This window comes from Telmatherina bonti (genome assembly GCF_933228915.1).
Source record: "Telmatherina bonti genome assembly, chromosome: 7".
NCBI lineage: Eukaryota > Metazoa > Chordata > Actinopteri > Atheriniformes > Telmatherinidae > Telmatherina > Telmatherina bonti.
Window position 1 is genome coordinate 27,276,120 of NC_136625.1, and position 21,055 is coordinate 27,297,174.

The 21,055-nt window shown below is 40.2% G+C and overlaps 1 protein-coding gene across 1 annotated transcript in view; it reads right to left on the reverse strand.

The window, feature by feature from the left end:
• Window positions 1-15,634, reverse strand: part of LOC306758511 (uncharacterized protein) — a gene marked incomplete at both ends in the record, with an annotated part of 72,362 nt that extends 56,728 nt beyond the window's left edge. The window contains one exon of the mRNA XM_079243838.1: window positions 15,457-15,634. Coding sequence (XP_079099964.1) covers window positions 15,457-15,634 — 178 coding nt within the window. The remainder of the gene's footprint in view (window positions 1-15,456) is intronic.
• Window positions 15,635-21,055: the final 5,421 nt, after the last annotated feature.

The window sequence follows — 21,055 nt, forward strand, 5'->3', positions numbered from 1 at the left end:
AATGGGACCAAAATCAACCCTGACTTTTTAGAAAATGTGTTAATGTCACCTCAAAGAAGTAAAATTAAAGTCAAGTAAATGTATAAGAACTTCTCAAAGTGCTGAGTGTATACACACTTTTGTCCACTTAGTTGATGCTTGTCAACAAAAATCATAGTTCAGGAACAAAATTTTCTTTGATTTGTAAAGAAGAGTGGCACATTTTCTGCTTATAGTTATGCACATGGTGAACATACATGCAGAATACTTCATGGATTAACAAATATGGTCTTCATGCACGTTTATGTTTAATTTTTTCCCTTTCCCTCTGTTCTCTCCCTGTTTTACATCTGCACTCACATGCACACAGCGACAGTATGTGCGTGCAGACATTGCCAAATCTCAGACGGTCCTCTGAGGACAGCAACCAGCATCAAGTCTAAAAGTCAAACACCCTCTCTTTATTTCCCAGGCTTTTTTTTTTTTTTTTGTCATTTCTGCATCACTGGGCTGGAAGCGCTTTCAAACTTCTTTGTAGCAGAAACATCTCAAAACATGTAAGAGGGGAACCGCCATAAAAATAACCCTCTTTGTGCAGTTTGAGGAAATATAGTCTGAAGGGCTTCTCACTGTGCCAGTCACATTATCCCTCAGGAGATCTTGCACTGCAGTCTTTTGAGGGGTTCAGTGTTCATATTAGTTTACCTCTCCTGTTAAACTTAGGTTCAGCGATTATTATCATTCATTCATTATCCTTACCGCTTAGTACGATGAAGGGTCGCGGAAAGCTGGAGCCTAACCAAGCAGTCTTTGGGCGAAAGGCAGAGTACACCCTGGACAGCTCGCCAAACCACTGCAGTGCTCAGCAATTATTGGTAAATGGTAAATGGACTTGTACTTCTATAGCGCTTTTCTAGTCATGCAGACCACTCAAAGCGCTTTACACAACTTGTCACATTCACCCATTCACGCACACACTCATCCAACACACTCATACCCCGATAGGCACATCGGGGGGCAGCTTGGGGTTCAGTGTCTTGCCCTAGGACACTTCGGCCTGTTAGGGGAAGCCTGGAATCGATCCCCCAACTTTCCAGTCGAAGGACAACTGCTCTTCCTCCTGAGCTACAGCCGCTCGAAATCAGGTTTTAAAAAAAAAAAAAAAAAACCAAACAAAAAAAAAACTAGGGGAAAGCCTGTCTGGACCAAGTTCAGTCATTATTCCAATCCAAAGATGAGAAGAAGATGAGCATAAAAGCAGCAGAGTTATGGTAAAAGTGGACCCAAATGAAGGACCAAGAAGGAGAAGTTGAGGACAGGCAACAAATCTCAGAGGCTTAGAATTAATCAAACTAAGGCATGAATAAAGAATCAATGTGAAAAGGAAAAGAACACTGTGTATAAAAAATGGTTGTAACCACTGTAACATCACAATTTGGAGCCAAAAGTTGTCATGATGTGATGTTTACTGTTTTCTTTAGTTCCTGGTTTCCTGCTTATTTTGTAGTTTTCCCTGTTTAGTTCCCTTGTGTCTTGTTTCTTGTTTAGCCTTTGTTCCTGTTAATTAGATTCACCTGGTCTCATTAGTTTTATCCATCTCACCTGTTTCTTGCTCTGCGTTTCAGTACTCCTACCCTTTAGTTTCTGTTCCCCATTGCTGGTTCATTTTGTTAGTCACATGTTAGATTTGTGTGTTTTCATGCCACCTGTGTTGTCTTGCTTCAGTTCTTGGAATAAACCGACTACATTCTGCATTCCTGCCTCCCGTCCTGCATTTGGGTCCACACCTCCACCACTCATCGTGACAGAAGTGATCATATTTCGACAAGAGGATGAAGTGGCTATGTTTGTCTTCTACACACAATTAATGGGAATATCCCTTTAAGTGGGTAGATACTGTAGCCTCTAACATAAACATATCCTGTAAGAGTGTCAGAGGACAGCACAGCACTGTCTGCTGCATCGTGCCGCTGGGTGAGTTTAGTTCTTGTGGAAAGGCACTTCTTGCAACAATGAACAACCCCATACAAGAGTGAAGGCAAAACCAGCCACCAAGAATGAACCCAGATGAACTTTGGTTCACAGAGTACAGCTTCCAGATGATGACAGTCAACCTCTGAGCTAAACTGCTGATGCCATAAATTTACTGGGTCAGCTATAGTTCCTGTGACAAGGTCGGCATGGACTCCTCTTATATTAGTAGTCTCATACTGTATATATAACCATTCGTAATTTGTTTATCATGTATAGAATAAACCTAATTAATCATTAAACTAATATAAAAAGCATTACAAAGCAATGGCATATTATGATTGGCTGCAACACTGCCCTTCGCCTGTCCTTGTCCTTTCTGCCGCACGTTGTTTTGATAATGTCACATGTAATCTGCCAACTCTTCCTCTTCATGCCAAAGACAGCAGCATCCCCAGTTTTCAATAACAGCTGTCCCCATCTCCAGAGAGACAGAAGCATTTGTGCGGGGGGGACAGAGAGAAAGTGTTGAGCGAGCAGAGGGATGAAAAGGTGAAGAGATGATGAAGATAAGAATGGACAGAGTTGAGAGTAAAGATGAGAAAAGGCAATTAATGTTCTTGACCAGTTAGCAGTCAGAAATGACATAACTAGGATTTAAAGTTAGGTACCTAACAACCAATCAAACTTCTCCCTGTTTATGGCATCATAGCAGAGCTAGGGGAATAAACAAACAAACAAAAACAGAGGATGGGAAAATGAATTCATATTTTCTCTGGGTATAGACAGCTTCATGAAAGACAGTAACACTACTACAACACACTCTAGATGCTCTGTAATAGTTGTGTCATCCCATGACCACTGAATTAATTATGCTCACTCTGTTACATTACTGGCAGACTGAAGAAACTGTGGTTCCTCTGAGCTTCTCTGCCTCTCCTCTGAGTTCTCCAACACACCCCTTTCCTACATCTGGCCAGACTGTTGGCACATCTTTCTGAGAGTTTCTTCTTTCTTCTTCTTTCAAAGCGTTTTAAATATACCATATAAATTAACATGTCATTATGTCATTTTTAAGACATTAATCATTGCTTTTACGCTCCTCATATAAGTTCAAGTTCAAATAAATTCCTACTTGAGGTTTTTAACAGCAAAGCCAGGTACAGGTAAGAAGTTGCTCTTTGTCTCACTAAGAGTCACATCTGTCCAGATGTCAGCTTGTCCATCTGCTACACAAGTGCTAAAAAAAGCTTCACTTGCATCATATTTACTTAAACATATATGCTGAACTCAGCACATACATTCACTCTAATTACAGTGACAGCCAAGGTGTGTGTGTGTGTGTGTGTGTGTGTGTGTGTGTTATGTGTGTGTGATGACCTCACCAGAACTGCTGCTGGCACTGATGCTTCACTGTACTGCAGTCACATGTGACTGCAGTGTCTTGTAGCACATACACGCACACCACAGCACAATTTGTCAAAACAGAGAGGTCTCCCTCTACCTTCAACACACATGCATACACTCACGCACACACACACACACACACACACACACACACACACACACACACACAGTAGGAATGCGTTATCATCCCTCAGCAAACACAGCTCCATCCCAGCTTGACGGTAACACAACCAGACTGCAGAAACTTTACCTCCAGTGTGCAGCTACATGAGCCCACAATACACTGAGTTTCACTCTTACTCAGAGAAAAGCAAAACTATTTGAAATCCAAGGTCAATGGAAGCTTTTTGAAAGAATATGTTTTTCTTAGAGGAAGTAAACTTGCAAAAACAAAAAGGGAAAAAGAAACTGAATAAATTAAGCTTTGATAAATGATCTATAGAAATATGCCACTGCTGTACCAGGACTTCTGGGACAGTAGGTTTACAGCTACAGTGTAAAACCAAATTCTCTGAATGAAGGCTAATTATACCAAAATATTATAATTGATAGATAATAAAGTCTTATCACTATCAAATCAGCACAGTTAATACAAACAGTAGAGACATCTGTCTGTGATCTCAGGTAATTCCTGCGGCTTGTAAAAGGAATACAATACATTTATTGTCCGCAATAGCTTCATAGTGATCCTCTCATTACAAAAACCTCCTTTCAGATCAAATCTATGTGAGATATGTCTGGAATTTAATGGCTTGTTGGCTGTGTATCCCAATGCAAATAAGATGGAAACTGTAAAAATTCACAAAATGTCTAGTAATTTGTTGTTGTTGCTACACCAATTCAATCTTCCTCCAAGGACTAATAAAGTTTTTCTGATCCTGACAGAATCTTATCACATCTGATTTTGTAGTGTGTGTTTGACGTAGGAGATCACACATCTGAGGAGCCCTGTTGCAAAGCCAGTCTGCATATATACCATATGGTTTACAGGATGCAGCCAATGGGTCTAAATACTATAGTCAACTATAATAGTCTATTTCTTGTTTTCTCACACATCTAAACACACAGCGGGTAATATCATACATGACCCAGACACAATAAATAGCATTTTTAGAGACTTCTATAAAAATCTGTATACATCCCAATTAGATCCATCAGATAATGACATTAATCAGTTTCTTAATAACATAGACCTCCCAGGACTACAGCAGGAACACGTTACAGCCTTAGATTCCCCCCTTACAGCAGAGGAGCTACATGAAGCCCTCAAACATATGCCATGTAAAAAAGCCCCAGGACCGGATGGCTTCCCAGCAGAGTTCTATCAAGTATCCTGGACAATACTGGCCCCTACATTTTTCAAAATAGTGACACAAATAAAGGAAAATGGCTACTTACCCCAAAACATGAACTCTGTCGGCATCATTGTACTGTTAAAACCAGGCAAAGACTCCACACTTTCATCTAACTACAGACCCATATCACTGATAAATGCAGACCTTAAAATAATCTGCAAAGCTTTAGCTGCAAGATTAGAGAAAGTAACTCCACTCATTATACACCCTGATCAAACAGGCTTTATAAGAGGCAGATATTCCTCTGTTAACATGCGCAGGCTAATCAATATAATAGATTACTCTACCATCAATAACCTGGAAACAGAATTCCACAGAATCAAATTATAAAGGGCATCCAGTCCAAAAATATAATTCATAAAATAAGCCTTTATGCCGATGATATTTTACTATTCCTCCAAAACTCACAAACATCATTATCTGAAACAATCTCACTAATTAATAAATTCTCATCACTATCTGACTACTCCATTAATTGGTCTAAGAGCACAGTCCTACCAATTAACTGCAGATTTCGAAATTCACCCAACACTAACTTACAATCAGGTAACATTAGATACTTAGGCATAAATATTCCCCCCAGGCTCTCAGAACTGATAAAATGTAATTACACTAACCTTCTTAAGACAATAGAAGACGATCTCACTCGCTGGAAGTCACTCCCCATTTCACTTATGGGGAGAGTTGCTACGATAAAAATGATGATTCTACCCAAAATCAACTACCTGTTCTCCATGATTCCTATGAAACCTCCCTCCACCTGGTTCAAATCACTAGAATCATACACTTCCCAATTTCTCTGGAAGAATAAACCACCCTGGATTAGTTTAAAAACGTTACAAAAACCTAAAGATCAGGGAGGCTTAGACTTGCCTAACTTTCAACATTATTTCTTAGCAAATAGGCTGCAATATATCTTAAAATGGCTTAAACCGAGTCCATTAGATGAACCATGGATAGACTGAGAACAAACATTCTGTGACAATGTGGAAATCTCTAATCTTCCATTCTTCAGCTTCAGTGTAAAAAAGTTAAAGTGCTTCAAAAGCGTCAACATTAGCACCTCTCTGACAGCTTGGTGGGAATTTCTTAAAAAAACCAATTCATCAATAATCCCATGTAAACTCACATCTATCTGGAACAACCCTGACATTCTCCTAAATAAAAATATGATCAACTTTAAACAATGGATTAATAAAGGAATTAATTATTTAGAGCATATTATCCATAACAGAAGAATTTTATCTTTTGACAATCTATCTTCACAATATGGAATTAATAGTAGCAGATTTCTAGAATATCAGCAACTCAAATCCATTATACTTACGAAATTCCTCCTTCATCAAATAGACTTGGAACTTCCTCCCACAGTAGCAGAATTTATGGAACTTTGTAGCCCAAAGTTACTTTCAAAAATATACAGGTCGATGTCAAAAATAGATGATTCAAATTCCTTGCCAACTTCCAAATGGGAGGCAGACCTATCTATCAGTCTCAGTCAACCTTCTTGGCTGCAAATATGTCTAAATGCTTTTAATATGACAGACAGTTCAAATCTACAACTCATCCAATACAAAATTCTTCATAGAACACATTACACAGGACCAAGAATGTTCAAGATGGGTCTAAATCACTCAGAGATCTGCACACAGTGCACATGTAACGCAGCAGATAATTATTTACATGCTCTATGGCTCTGTGCACCTGTTCAAAATTTTTGGAACAAGGTTTGTGTGGAATTATCAACATGGCTCAGATGCAGCATTCCTGCATGCCCCAAGCTTTGCTTACTGGGGAACCTTAGTGACATCAACATGGACCCCAACAACACACACATTATCCTTGTAGCCCTATGGCGGTTTAGGAGGGGGTTGGCAGCAGAGGAGGGGGTGGACGGGGGTGGGGGCGTGGGAGGGAGGGGGATGGTTGGGAATGGGAGGGGTAGTAATAGGGTCCATGGCGGAGGGGATCCTCCCTCTGGCTCTGTCTCCTCCCGTCGGCGGCAGTCTTGGCGTTGCTGGTGGCACCGGGCCCCGGACCTGGATGGATGTCTGGGTGGGAACCGGGGACTCTCCGGCCCCTGGAGTTCTGGCGCTGGGCCGCCGGGAATGGGGGGGCGACCAGGGTGCTGCTTCCTGCAACGCCTGGCGGGCTGGGACTTGCCCTTCTGCCCTGGGGCTGTCCCGGTGAGGTGGGGGCACCTACTGCGGCCAGTTTAGGAGTCGGTCGCCCAGGGGTGGAGTCCTTCTCCCCTGGTTGTGCCCCTCCCCATGCCCCCCTCCTCTTCCACCACATCATACATACAGCATATAGGGCACGGTGGGGCGGGGGAAGTCGGTGGTCCCGGGAACCCTAAGGGGCATTTTCCGATGGACCCCGGCAGCCACCTGCCCCACTAAATTTTAATTGCAACATAGACACCAATATACATTTAGGGTTTCGAGGAGACAGGCGCCTTGGCCATGGGGGGTAGACAGGAGCAGCGGTGGCCCTTGCCCATCCCCTCCCATTGGGGTCTTTCTCCCCTCGATTTTACTCACAACTAAGACACTATTACATTTACACAAACAGCACACACACTTAACACACACACAGACACTCACATAAACAAGGGAAGGCTGAGGAGGGTGGGTCTGGCTGTCTGGCAGCAGCTGGTCCCACCACCCCACGGCCACCCCTTTTTTTTATTGGCACTACAACCACGACCCACCCATGCACACACTATAAAGGCGGGCGGGTGGGGGGGGGCAGGGGTCTTCCTATGCCCCCTCTTATTGGGGAGCACTCGGGGTGCGGGCCTGGTGCTGGCCTGGGGGTTGGGGACGGGGCTCTGCGGGGGACCCTCTGTCCTGGGCAATGCCTGGGCCGCATGAGGGGGCCGGCAGGGTCTCTGGTTGGCTGCATAAGTGTGTGTGTGTGTGGGTGTGTGAATGTGGAGAGTTCAGGTCTGGGGCCTGCAGTCCTCCGGCGCCGGCTGTCGCTGGGGGGGGACTGGGAGGGAGAGGGGGGGTCGAATGGGAGGGGGTGTGTGGGAGGGAGGGAGGGGGGCAGTGTTGGGGACGGTAGGGCTTGGGAGGGAGAGGGGTGGGGATGCAGCGGGAGGGTTGTGGGGAGGGATTGTTGGGGGGATGGTCTACGGACGTGTCCTTGTCCTTGGGGATCCCGCCCCTGGTATCGTGGTGGCGCCGGCCCGCAATGGTTTTGCTCTGGGCAGGCGGGGCCCGCTGGGTCTTGGCCAGGGCTCTGCCGGGGGTACGGGTGGTCCTGGGGCCTGTGGGCTGCCGGCTCTCTGTGCGGCCTGCGCTTCGGCACCCGGCTCCCGCCGGGCCGGCTTGTCGTCGCCCTGTGCTACCCGGTGCCCCTGCCTCGTCGCGCCGGGTGGCGCCTGCCTGGAGGCTTCCACTGCTCTGGGCTCGCCGGACAGAGGCTCTCTCTGCTTTGCCTTCCCGGGCCCTGTGCATGGTGGGCTTGCTGGGCCCTGGGGACCTTGGCTTCCTCCCCTACACCTCGGGTCGTGGTCCTGCTTCCTACTAAATGTTGCTGATGACTCTCTGTAGGTATGTTTAATAACAGTTGGTATTGTAATTGTTATTTTATTAATTCATTTACTTTTTTTACTTTTATTTTTCTTTTTTTTTGTCTGTTTTTGAATATTTTCACTATCCTACTTATGTTTTGTTGTATTTTTTCAGTACTTTATATTGTTTTGCAAATACTGTAACTTTAGCAGCTTAGACACGCCTTTCTTTTCTCTCCCTCTTTTTCCTCCTTTCATTTCCTCTTTTTTTCCTCTTTCCCTGCCAGGTCCAGCTCGGCCATATCAAGACTGACGATGATTGCAAAATGATAAAAGGAAAAAATAAATAAATAAATAAATAAATAAATAAATAAATATTCATAATAATAAAAATATTGAGATTATCAAGGGCAGCTATTTTCATGAGATGCTTCCCTTGACAGAGCAAATCTGTCTGGCAAAAAGATGGCACACAGATTGCTGTTCTGTATGCTGAGATGCTGGACAGGACAGGTTAAAAAAAAATAAAAATAAATAAACACACAGCCATGCTTTGATTACTGCAAAGATCAGACAAAATTCACTAACATTTCATTTCTGAAGATTTCCTTTAACTCTCAACAAGAACTTCTATTGACCCTTTACCTCAAAATTTGATCACATACATTTAGGGGACTTTCTTGATATCCCTTATAGCGAGTGGAACTCTCATAGTGTGACTGTGAAAATATATTTATATCTTGACAACATGAGGGACTCAAAGACACCCTGCAGCCGGAGGATGTGTCTGTTTTAGTTCATCTTTATCATACCAGCTGTGCATGGGCATGTCAGGGGTGAGATGTGTGAGATGATGCAGCACGCCAGGGGTTTATCATAAAGGATTAAAGGGAAAAAAAAGCATGCAGCTTAAGCCGATATGCCACATGTTTATCAGCACTCACAACAATCATCCCTCTCATCTTTCTCAGGAATTCACTCATTGTCCATATGCAACCTCATTAGCATAATGCATTTTGGACAACATGAATTTAATGAGTGGTGATTAGTAGCACTAAACAGATTTTTTGCCACATACAAAGAACAGAACAAAACCAGACTGTGTGACTTACAGGTTTTGTTCAAACAGCAGCAATCGGAAACAAAGTTTGGATGAATTTTTAGTTTGGATAACAATGAAGGATTTACTGAAGCTAAGCTGCTGCCATGAACTCAGGTCACGGATATGTGCTCATCCTGCCATAGAAATGTACCAAAATCAGAGAATAAGACATGGAGCATAAAGTTTTGTGACAAAGAAAATGTAAGAGAATCAGGCTAAAAAGTAGACAGTTGTGTGAACTGACGAAGGAAAATTCGGCTTCAGGTCACAGTAACTTCTGCAGCATGAATGCAACACTGTTCTGCCATTGTTGTAGCTCTTGGCAGAGTTTGTGCATTCAGAGTAAGGCAGAAGTTGGGTTAGGGCATCATTGATTCAGGAACGATGCACATAAGGGTTCTAAAAAATTGAAACAAAATGGTGCTATTTTCACATTTAATCCTTTAGGATCCAGTTTGAAATATGTAAAACTAAAAATTTTAGGAAAATGTGCATTTTCAGGCTCCTAAAATGGCAGTTCCCTGTGGATGAAATGTCCAATTATAAAAACTTCAGTTAAAAAACCTGTCTTCATGTTGACATAACCAAAGATTCAGCTCTACAGAAGTTAGCGAGACAGTTTTATTCATCCCACCCCAGTTTCTCTTGTATTTACAGTCCAGTTTGGTTTAACAAAATGTACAATATTCCTGAGTTCAATGTTACAATTTGATCATATGATTCTAATGGCAAGTTGTTTATTTCTATTCCATGATTAAAATAACTATTATGTGTCAATATTTCTGATATTTATAATAAATGGGGACATTTTATGTTAAAGTTGATGTAGGTAATCTTGCTCAGAGACCTTTTTTTTTTACTCTGGGTGAAGTGGTTCCTCGCCCTGACAGTAGTTTATACATTTTGTAATCATGAATAATAAGAAATATAGCTAGACCCCTCAGTTTACTGTAAATCTGTAAAAACTCTGACCAATCAAAACGTTCGGGCCAAATTGAAGTTAATTTCTTGTTTCTTGAACTTCTTCACGGCTGAGAAAATGCAGGAGGGATTTTTCATGACTAGACTCAGTTTATTTGCTTCCTCCTGCTAAACAGCCGAGAAAGAGAAAATTGTTGGTGGAAAAAGCTGCAAACTAGAAAAAGTACTCGGAGAGGGCAAACCTCCAGTACTGCATTAAAAAAATTCCTGGATCCAAACAGTGATCCGGATCACCACTTATATTAAAACTGTTCTTCGTTTTCACATTTTCAACAACTCGCAAAAATTTAATTGAAATCCGTCCCTAACTCTTTGAGTTATCTCGCTGGTAAAAACATGACTTCTTTGGCGGAGGGACGAAAAAAGCCTTGGATCACGCAAAGAGCAACACTAGACAGGGAGGAGCCAAGACAGGGTGTCACTTTCAGATCTTGCTAGCTCCCCAACATTACCTATCCCAACTTTAAGTCATCATGTCAATTGTCACTTATTTGTATTTTTGGTAGAATAGGTTTGACCTTAGTTGCTATTATTCCAGGTCTTATAACCATTTTTTCCTGTTTATTTCCATTTTCTTTCATATGCGTTTCAATTCTTGCCATTTTGTTGTTATAACAGTTGAAAATTAGCCTGTTGGCTAACACTGACTGTATATCAGTGATGTCAATAAAAGACAATGATATACTGTAAACTGGGAAACAAATTAAGCTTGTGATGAACAGCAATTTATGGACAAGCGACAGAAATACAAAATGCCAACGTCCTAACTGAGTCAGAGACTGTGAAAAACATTGTTTCTCTTTTCTTTTTTTTTTAAACATTTATGTGGGGATAGGATCACGCTTTGACACTAATGTAGCTGAAATACAAAAAGGTAGATCAATCTCACAGTAACAGGAGTTATTCAATATGCAAAATCAACATTCAAATTAAAAGACAAATAATTTCACCATTAACAATGATAAACTATGTGCAACTTGTGCATGATTTCATTGCTGGTAAACTGAGTCTTCTGGCCATCTGAGTCAATGCACTCACACACAAACACACTAAATTACACACACACAAAAAGCCAATGATAGTAAGGCTGCAACGATTTGTCGACAAAGTCGACGTCGACAATGAAAATTCATCAACGTGAGATTCAATTGTCGACGCATCGTGTTATAAAACGCATAAATGCTAATAAAACGCTGCGCCAGGCAACTTAACGTCATTTACCAACCACGGCTTTTCAGACAGTATAAGAACTCTAAACACCAAAAAAAAAGAGCTGCGTCAACTGGAAGCACAGATGGTGGGTGTGACAGAAATAATCGTGACAAATTGACTAATCGAAAAACTTATTTACAGATTAGTCGACTATTAAAATAATCCTTAGTTGCAGCCCTAAATGACAGGTTTCATTATTAGTTCTAAAATGGAGAAGAAGCACAAATAGTAATGTTATGTAATTAGGTGTTAATGTTTTATCTTTACAGTAAATATCACCAACATGGAACAGTTGGTGCTTCCGAGGGTCTCGTGTAAAACTGTTTGCGACCACAAACTGAGCCTTATACTCCCCGATCCATTCGGCAATGTGAGTGTACATGGTTGGGACATGTATGAATATATGGGTGAATGTGTGCTTTGGGTGATCAAAAAGACTAAATACAACTATACATGCCTTTTCATGTCAAGGATTAGTGCTGCTGCTTAATACTGGCTCTATAAAACCTTGGACTTTTGGATGTCAAACAACTGGACGGGCTAATATTCAACTCAGTGGACCAAACTGTGACAAAGACTGGGTGCTAATTGTGTGTGATAGTGAAGAGGCCACAGCAGCTCTATCTTTGGGCTGACACCTCAAACAATAACAGGAAGTGATGGAGGCTGAAGGGAGGATTGGAGCAGACACAAAAAGAAAGAGAAAAAAAGCCTGAAGGATCAAGAAAGTGACACAGTCCTTCAGTTTATTCAAGTCTAAAAAGGGTCTGTGAAAATTACACTTTAAAGCAACTGGGAGAATCTATGAAAGCTCACATAAACGGAACAGGAATAGATCAACATGTTTTGTCTCTAATTATGACAAGACTTCCTGGATCATTACTGGACTCATATCAGAATCGCATAATGTCTTACTTTCAGCTGATCAGAAATCAGCTGAGGGGCCAAACATGATCGCTATACCCTACAGTGCTGAAAACAACATCAATTATTAACATGATCCGTCTCAGTAATAGGAAGAGAATGGCTAATTAAGGCTGCATATTTTAAAATTTAATACCACTTAATTGCAACAACATTTTTTAGTTGTTACACAGAATCAGACTGGTGAAAGTCTGTGAGAGGATCAGTCCTCAGCTTTTGTCCCAAGCAAGATTACTTTCAGCTGTAACAAATCTGTTTACATCTAAATAAATCAAGTAATAATTCTGATTTTATAATCTTAAAAGTATTGTTTGAATGCTAAAGCTGTCAGTCTTGAATGTTAATTAAATGTTTTGAGATTAATTATTTTAATATAATTTATGATTTTATTGCGATTTTGCTATTTGTATTTTCTTGTATGCTTTTTTTTCTGTAATGTGTTTAATGTTTCATGTAAAGCACTTTGAATTGTCTTGTACATGAAAGGTGCTATACAAATAAACTTGCCTTGCCTTAATATTTTTTTTCATTTGTATAAAACAAGTTAATAAGAAATTAACAAGAAAATTTAAACCCTAAAATCTGCATGAAACTTCTCTGGAGGAATGAGGGAGCAACAAGTTTACTCATGTCAGCAGACTACGGTTATACTTGCATATAACTCCAAATAAACAGATTCATTCAGATGCTAATTCAGGAAACCTTTTTAATCCCAGAAGGGCAATAATTTCAGTATCAGATAAATACTCTGATAAAGCAACAGTCATAGCTTTCATCATCCCTGCTGTTAATGTGTACCAACTCCAGCATTTCAAGTCTTAATGCCACACAATTATGCAGTAGGCTGGTCGATATGTTGCGTTCATGGACAATGTAAACATATCTTGGTCATCTATCTTAAAGTATAAAGCTTTTCTTTATGCAAAAATCACTCAAAAAACTGGTACTATTAGCTGCTGCTTTAGTTTTGTAGGGTTAAGGTAAGGAGTTTTTTTATCCTGACACACATCTGACTTAATTACCAGGGAAGACCCCTGGAGACCAGGGACACTCTTACTTGCAGGACTGCGGCTCTTGACGACCAGAGTTGGCAACCTCTGCTCTATTGGCTATGATAATCCATGTCTGTGTCTACAGGGCTTTTGTGTCTGCTCTATTTAAATCTCTGCCTTAGACAACTTCCTTACTTGCCATCATTCAATCTTTTCTTCCTCAAAACACTGCAGTTATCCTTTTCTCTGTATTGCATCAGTCTTAACTTCCCCGCTCAACCTTTTTCTCTTGTGTCACAGGATTGTTCTCCTCGGGAAGAGAAAGCATACCTTGAGTTTTTTTCTTATTTTCTTGCACTGCCAGTGTTTTTTTTTTTTGTAACACAAATAAATTTGAGTATTGTAGGTATTTGCCTTGCTGTGAGAAGGGAATCAGAAAATATTCTAAGTAGCATATACTTGTGCTGCCTTCACATTTTGTTAAAGTGCCACTATGGAAGAATTTGGGTGATCTATTAGTAGAAATACAATCCGCCATTTATGACTGATTTCATGAGTGTACAATGGTGTAAAAGGATGGATGACTGTACATTTGTTCCCTATTAATGTACTCCTGTAAGTATTCATGCTGAAACAGGATTAAGGTCTGTACTATGTTTCCACAGTATGCACCAACCAAATACTCACTCTAGGCTTATAAATAAATAATAATAAATAATAATAATAATAATAATAATAATAATAGCAGCAATACTAATTTCTCCTATTCACTCAGGCAGTGTTCATATAGTTGTATTCTGTAGCTTCACCTCTAGATGGCACTGCAAAAGAAACCCAAACTCGGCTCTTTTCCAGGAAGGGCAAAGGGGTGACATTCTATCTGTCTGCCTGCTATCTAACCTACTGACATCATCAACCTTTCCACAGCTTTCACACGACATTATCTGTACAATCTCACTTCTCTGACAGCCCTCGGCCTTCACACAGCTGATATTTGTCTGCAGCTCCTGGGATGGGAGATCTGAAAAGATCTATCATCTTTAAAACAAGAAGGTGTCAAAATAATTATAAGCTGAGGGACAGTTTTGCACAAGCGGTTCAGTTTACTTGTCATGAGCCATTCAACAGAGCCTGTAATTCAGCCGTGTGATGTTCTCTGGGGGTTTTGGAGGAGTTTGGTTGAAATGAAACGTTCCACTGAAAGCCTGCAGTATACTTTTAGGGTATGGCATGTTAATGTTTTGTTTTTCCATCAAGATGGAAGCATCTAATAAAAGATGGCATCAAATTGAATTAAGGATAGTCTAATTTGGTTGGAAGGCTCAGTCTTTTAAGGGCAAGCAGGGGATATTTTTGCTTCTGCAACTTCAGTTTTGAGCTTTTGACCTCCAGGGGCATCTCTCCTACATGGAAACACTTAATGGTTCTTTTTATGAGATTTATGAAACCCCATTATGTTTTTAGCTATATAATTATTGATTCATCATTCATTCATCATTCATTTTCTAAACTGCTTAATCCATTCAGGGTCATGGGGAAGCTGGAGCCTATCCCAACTGTCTATGGGCGAAGGCAGGGTACACCCTGAACAGCTCGCCAGTCCATCGCAGGGACACACTAATAATATAATTATTGATTTCTAAAGTATTTAAAGCTCAGATGACAGAAGACTTTACAGAAAGTTTAACCTGGTTGTAAATTTTGAACACCTTACTAATCTTAATCTTAAATGTAAACTTCGAATGATTACCCAATGAAAGATGTTGCACAACAGTTGTTGTACAGTTATCCTCCAAGTCCCTGCATGTGGTGTTGGGATCTCAAATGTGTGGGGGTTTTCGACCAACAGACTTTTTAGAAAAAAGTTTGGGGATTAAAAATATCTGGACTGCCTATCAGCCACCTCAGTCTGAGTTTTGTCATATAGAAGGAAGTGCCACACAAGGCACAGAATCACATTAGCAAACCTGCACGGCTTATCTTCACATCTTTCCATAAATGCTTGGGGTCACTTACCGCTCTTGGTGTCTTTTCCATCCACTAAGGGCCTGTAGTCAGTCTTTGAGACTGTCTCTCCCACCTTGTCATCATAGCTCTCTTTCTCCAATGAGGCCACAAAGTCTCTCTTCAGCAGGGCCTCTGCTGGGGCCCCACCTCCACCCCCACCTAGAGCATCTCGCAGGGTGAAGTCCATAGTCCTATTGCTGGAGAGGAAAGGGACAACATTACTTTTATTATTCTTTGCTTTTAGCTATTTTTCTTCCCTTCCGTTAGCACCCCGTTTGGTATGTCACACTGAAGTCAACACTTTTTATGTGTCCCTGACCACTTCACACTTTTCTAAAATGTGTCAATTCAGGTGAACCACCTTACACAATTCGTTGAGAAATCCCAGCTCTAAATCCTGTAAGAAATGGTTATGGAAACACATTTCATCCTTAGTGTTTCTATGTCTTCACTGTTTTACTCCCTCTGAGTCAGACTAAAAACACATCCTGAATGATTTCACACTGAAAAGAAATTCCTAAAGGTATTACGGTTTCTTTTCTTCTTTCTGTAATATCATGAACACTCAGATGCTCATCCATCACTCATTGACCAATATCCAAGCCCCCGGCTACAAACACTTGTTCTAATTTTGAATTTAAACATTGCAAAAAATAATTTTAATCAAATATCATAAATTCAACCTCAACTATCTCTTGCAAATTTGTTTTTCTTCTTTTTTTAAAAGAAAAAAAAACACTCAAGAAAAACAGCAAGACAAAGCAGTATCCTTGTGTATGAGTCTGTTTAGAAATAGACAGCTGATATAAGGCTCAAGTCATTATAACTGTGACTGCAGTTCTGCACAGTTTATTTTCTACTTGTGTTCTTCCTTGACTCTTTAGTGCTATTAAAACCAGTTTTTCATTTCCCCTAAATAAAATGGCTCATTCAGACACACCTGCAGAACTTCTGATGATGATAAGATGTAGAATTCTAAAAGAAAAGGTTCACACAGTTTGCATTACCAAGATAACGTCATGAAAGGAATGCAATGTATTGTACTGTGCGGCCCTTTGCCCTGCTGTAAAATACATACTAGTTAAAGGCCACAAACTTTAAAAGTCAAAGTGCCCTAAAGCTGGGGTAGGTAATGTTGGGGAGCTAGCAAGATTTGAAAGTGGCACCCTGTCTTGGCTCCTCCCCCTCTGGTTTTGCTCCTTGCGTGATCCAAGGCTTTTCTATTTGCAGTCTTTTCCACCAATGATTTTCTCTTTCTTGGCTGTTTAGTGGGAGGAGGCAAATAAACCAAGCCGGGTCGGAGAAATCCTTCCTGCATTTTCTCAGCCATGTTTGCCTTCCACGTTTCTTCTTCACTACTTTTGTATTTTCATCTCAACACGCAATTTTTATGCAGGGTGTGGAATCAGGTATGCGCTGCGGGGATGAGGGGGATGAGGGGGGCCAGGAGAAGAAGCTTACAAACTATAAAAAATGAACAACTCCATTTCGGTCCGAATGTTTTTACAGATTTACAGTAAACTGAGGGGTCTAACTATATTTCTTATTCTTCATGACTACCAAAATGTATAGACTACTATCAGGACAAGGAACCACTTCACCCAGAGTAAAATAAAAACGTCTCTGAGCAAGATTACCTACCCCAGCTTTAAGTTCCACTGATTTAACTTGAACTTTAGGCGTTCTGCGTTGTAAATGTATATATATAGGCGTTGTAGCATTTAGCTGCCACTTGGTGGCAGTATCAGAAATATGTGGAACATGCTGAGCTGTGGGCTACTCTTGGTTGTGTTAGTGCTATAGCTGTGGCCTGCTTTGAAAATAAAGAAAATATTACAAAGTGAACAAAGATCTGTTTTGTGATGAAGTGAAGTAAGGAAGATAATGAAAATTGTCCAGTTTCAACAAAACAGCATTTTAACAGCAGACAAAGCCTAACCAACAGTGGGTTGCTGTGGAAGACATGTTGACATCTGCTGATAAAATGCCAGGGCTGAGAATGATACAGATAAATATCTTTCCATGCAGAAACAGACTATAAAACTCCTAAAATACAACCGCAATATGATGTCAGCAACATTTAATTACAAATAAGGACTGATAGGATCTGATCTACTACAGAGGAAGCTGGAATAACAATAAAATTAAGATAGACTATGGTAATAAATAAAAAAATAAATAAGGGACACAAAATTCACTAATTTTGTTAGTGTTACTACACTAATATGAAATAACAAAAATGAAGCATCAGTTTTAAGTGTAAATCATCTGAATTGCATCTCATTTTCACGTCTTTAACCAGATTCTGAGTCTTCTGCATTACACCTGCTACACACTTTATTCCAACAAATTGACCCTTCAGCAAACGTCTTTTTTTTCTGTCCTCTGCCTCTGTTTATCCCTCCATCCGTACTCCTAGGAAACAAGCTGTCATTGTCTTGCAAATGTAACCCACACACACATTATGGCAAGAGGCCAGAATGAGGACATACAGTAGAGTGTTAACCAGCCTTGAGTAGAACTATGGGCCATTGTTTCAGGGGGAGGGCACCGTACAGTGGACACCTCACACGACTTCTGCTCGCATTTTGGATTTTTGTTACTTCAACCATTTCACTTCCATTTAATCTTTTATTGCTCAACTTTAAGTGTGTATTTCTTGGTTTCTCCTTCTTGGTTTCTCCTTTCTCTAGTGAACTCACTAAGAACACTTTTAGTTAGTAGCATAAAAACAATCAAGTTATTAATCTCACTAAGTACAGTTTTTGTCTCTCTATCACATGGTGATACACATTTGCAGGAGGCACTCAATAATGCCAACATTCCAAAACAGAAATGAGCCGATCCTAAATGGTAACCATTTAACCATCCATTGCTGTCTTTATGGATTATTGCTCAATATTCATCCCTTTAAAAGCCTGAACATTCAGGGGCATGGAATTGAGGTTAATTTGTTTTTTGTTTTGTTTTGTTTCCCACTCATACCGCCTGTCAGTGTGTTTCATATTTTAACAGTTTTAACCACATCAATGGATTTAATTACTTGATATAATTACTTTACACAAGTTACCATATACAAGCTAATCGCTCTCAACACAAACGCTATTCTGTTAAATTGGGGATTTAGGTAGGAAAATGACAAACCACCAAAATTTCATAGTTATACAAAAAGCCTTATTAGTATCTAAGTTAAATAGGCTGAAACGATTTGTTGACAAAGTCGACGTCGACAATGAAAATTCATCTATGTAAGATTTCATTGTCGATGCGTCGTGTTATAAATGCCGGTGCCGGCTTTGCTAATAAAATGCTGCACCAGGCAACTTAACGCCATTTACCAACCAAGGCTTTTCAGACAGTATAATTCAATTCAATTCAATTCAACTTTATTTATATATAACGTCAAATCATGGCAATGCCATCTCAAGACGCTTTACAGACAGAGAAGAAAACATAATGAAAGCCAATTCATAATAGCCTATATAAGGAAACCAACAGATTGAGTTGGAGTATAATTGAGTATCAGAACTCTAAACACCAAGTAAATGATGCAAAGCAGCACAGGAAGCGCTGGGGGCAGTATTGTCATTTTGTGCAGCTGTTTATTTAAACTAAGTAAAACAAACTGACGGCGGCGCAACCTATTTCCAAAATTTGGGGATATTTCACGCTAAACAATGTGTCAAACAGGTGAAATGTGTCGTCTGCTACTCAGAGTTGGCATACCACGGCAGCACGACAGTCACGCATGAGCATCTGAAACAAAAGCGACCCGGAGTCATGGTTTCCAGCATGTCAGATGGCAAAGCATAATCAAGTGGTGATGTGCCGTTGTTACCTCTCTCAAAGAGCTCATGTTTTTACTGGCGTTTATCTTTGTTTGTGTTCAAGATAATTCAAAAAGTTATGGATATATTCTCATGAAATTTTCAGGAGTTGTTGGAAATGTGAAAAGGAAGAAATGGTTTAATTTTGGTGGTGATCCTGACCACCATTTGGATTCAGGAATTTTTTAATGGATTCTGGCCCTTGTTTACCTTACAATACAGGTCTTTTTAAAAATGTAAATAATCATTTCAATGCAATTCTGCAAAAATTAAGATGTTAAAATATCTTATTTATTTAGTTTTCCTTTTGAGGTAAATTCTCTACAGCTTGGATATGACACTATAGCTAATAAAGTCTGAATGTTTCAAAATAAATTAGTAGTAAGCTATTAAGCTTAAATTTAATATTGAACTAGTTCAGGGGTGATTCTTTTAACTTACTAAAGGACGTTATGTTCTGACTACCTGGGAATCAGAGTGACATTTATATGATGCAAATGAAGAGAGTGGGGTGAAACAAACTGGAGCCTGTTAAAAGAGCTGCATCAACCAACAGCACAGATGGTGGGCGTGACAGAAAAAATTGTGACTTATTTACTCGTCAAAAAAATGATTTACAGATTAGTCGACTATTAAAATAATCGTTAGTTGCAGCCCTACATAATATATAAGAAAAAAATGCTTATCAACAGGTCTAACAAGGTCAGCATGGGCTTCCTTATAAAATTAATGGCACACAATTGTAAAATCATTATGTAAAAATGACTCCATATCAAGTTGCACAGATTTACAACAGAACTTTGGTAAATGTTTCCACTTTGGTACCCCCTCATAAAGGATAATTCAGCATCTGTCTTGCATCCTGTCTCTTCTCTGAACTGTCTCCAGTGATTAAAAGCCAGCCCAACATTGATTGTTGCCTTATTATTATGTCTTCTTTAGTCTTAATGCTGAACTGGTTAGGTGCACCTCCAAAACAGCTACTATGTTTATATCCAGCTGCTGGTGTGTTACATGGTATCATAAAGCAAGACACAGTTGTCATATGATGCTCTGGACTGTAACACAAAGTTGCTAAGTACAGTCAGAAGCAGGACACTGCAGGGCAATGTACATATTGAATTTTGAAATTCTATCAAAGACAAATCAGAAGCACTAAGTTTTAAGGTCAGAAACGTTTGACGTTTTCCCCGTCATGTGCCACTTATCGACAGCTATTCGGCATCCATCCTGCATCCTACCTGACCTATAAGCTCTCTCCAGTTAGGAAAAGACAATCTTACAATTACTTTGGTTTTGTCCCAGTCTCTCTTTGAATCATCTTGTATTTCTTTGCTGAATCAGCAGCGTTGCGTGTTCAAAACAGCCAGTTCCTTATTATCCCGTGAAGCGAAACATCATGTTGCATCCTGGATGTAAAAGTTTTATAGTGTGGATTCGGAGCCTCAGGATGCTGCTGGGCAGCAGCGGCTCAAGAAATGCACACGATAGATGTCACTGTTCATCGAACAAGTCTGGACGCTGAGTTTTAAGGAAAAAACGTAATCCGTCTTGAATGTGTGAATACAATTTTTTGTCTAAACATGGCATCAGTTGTTTACAAAAGGTTTACATTCTTATTCATTGGTGGGACTCATATTCATGAGTGATTCCCTGTGCATAAAAAGTATATATTTATTTACCCTTTATTGTCCTGATCAACTGTTAGGTAGGGCAATTTTTTTACAGTACACCTGCCTGAGGGGCGAGAGGCAGACACATCCTGGACCGGTCGCCAGTCC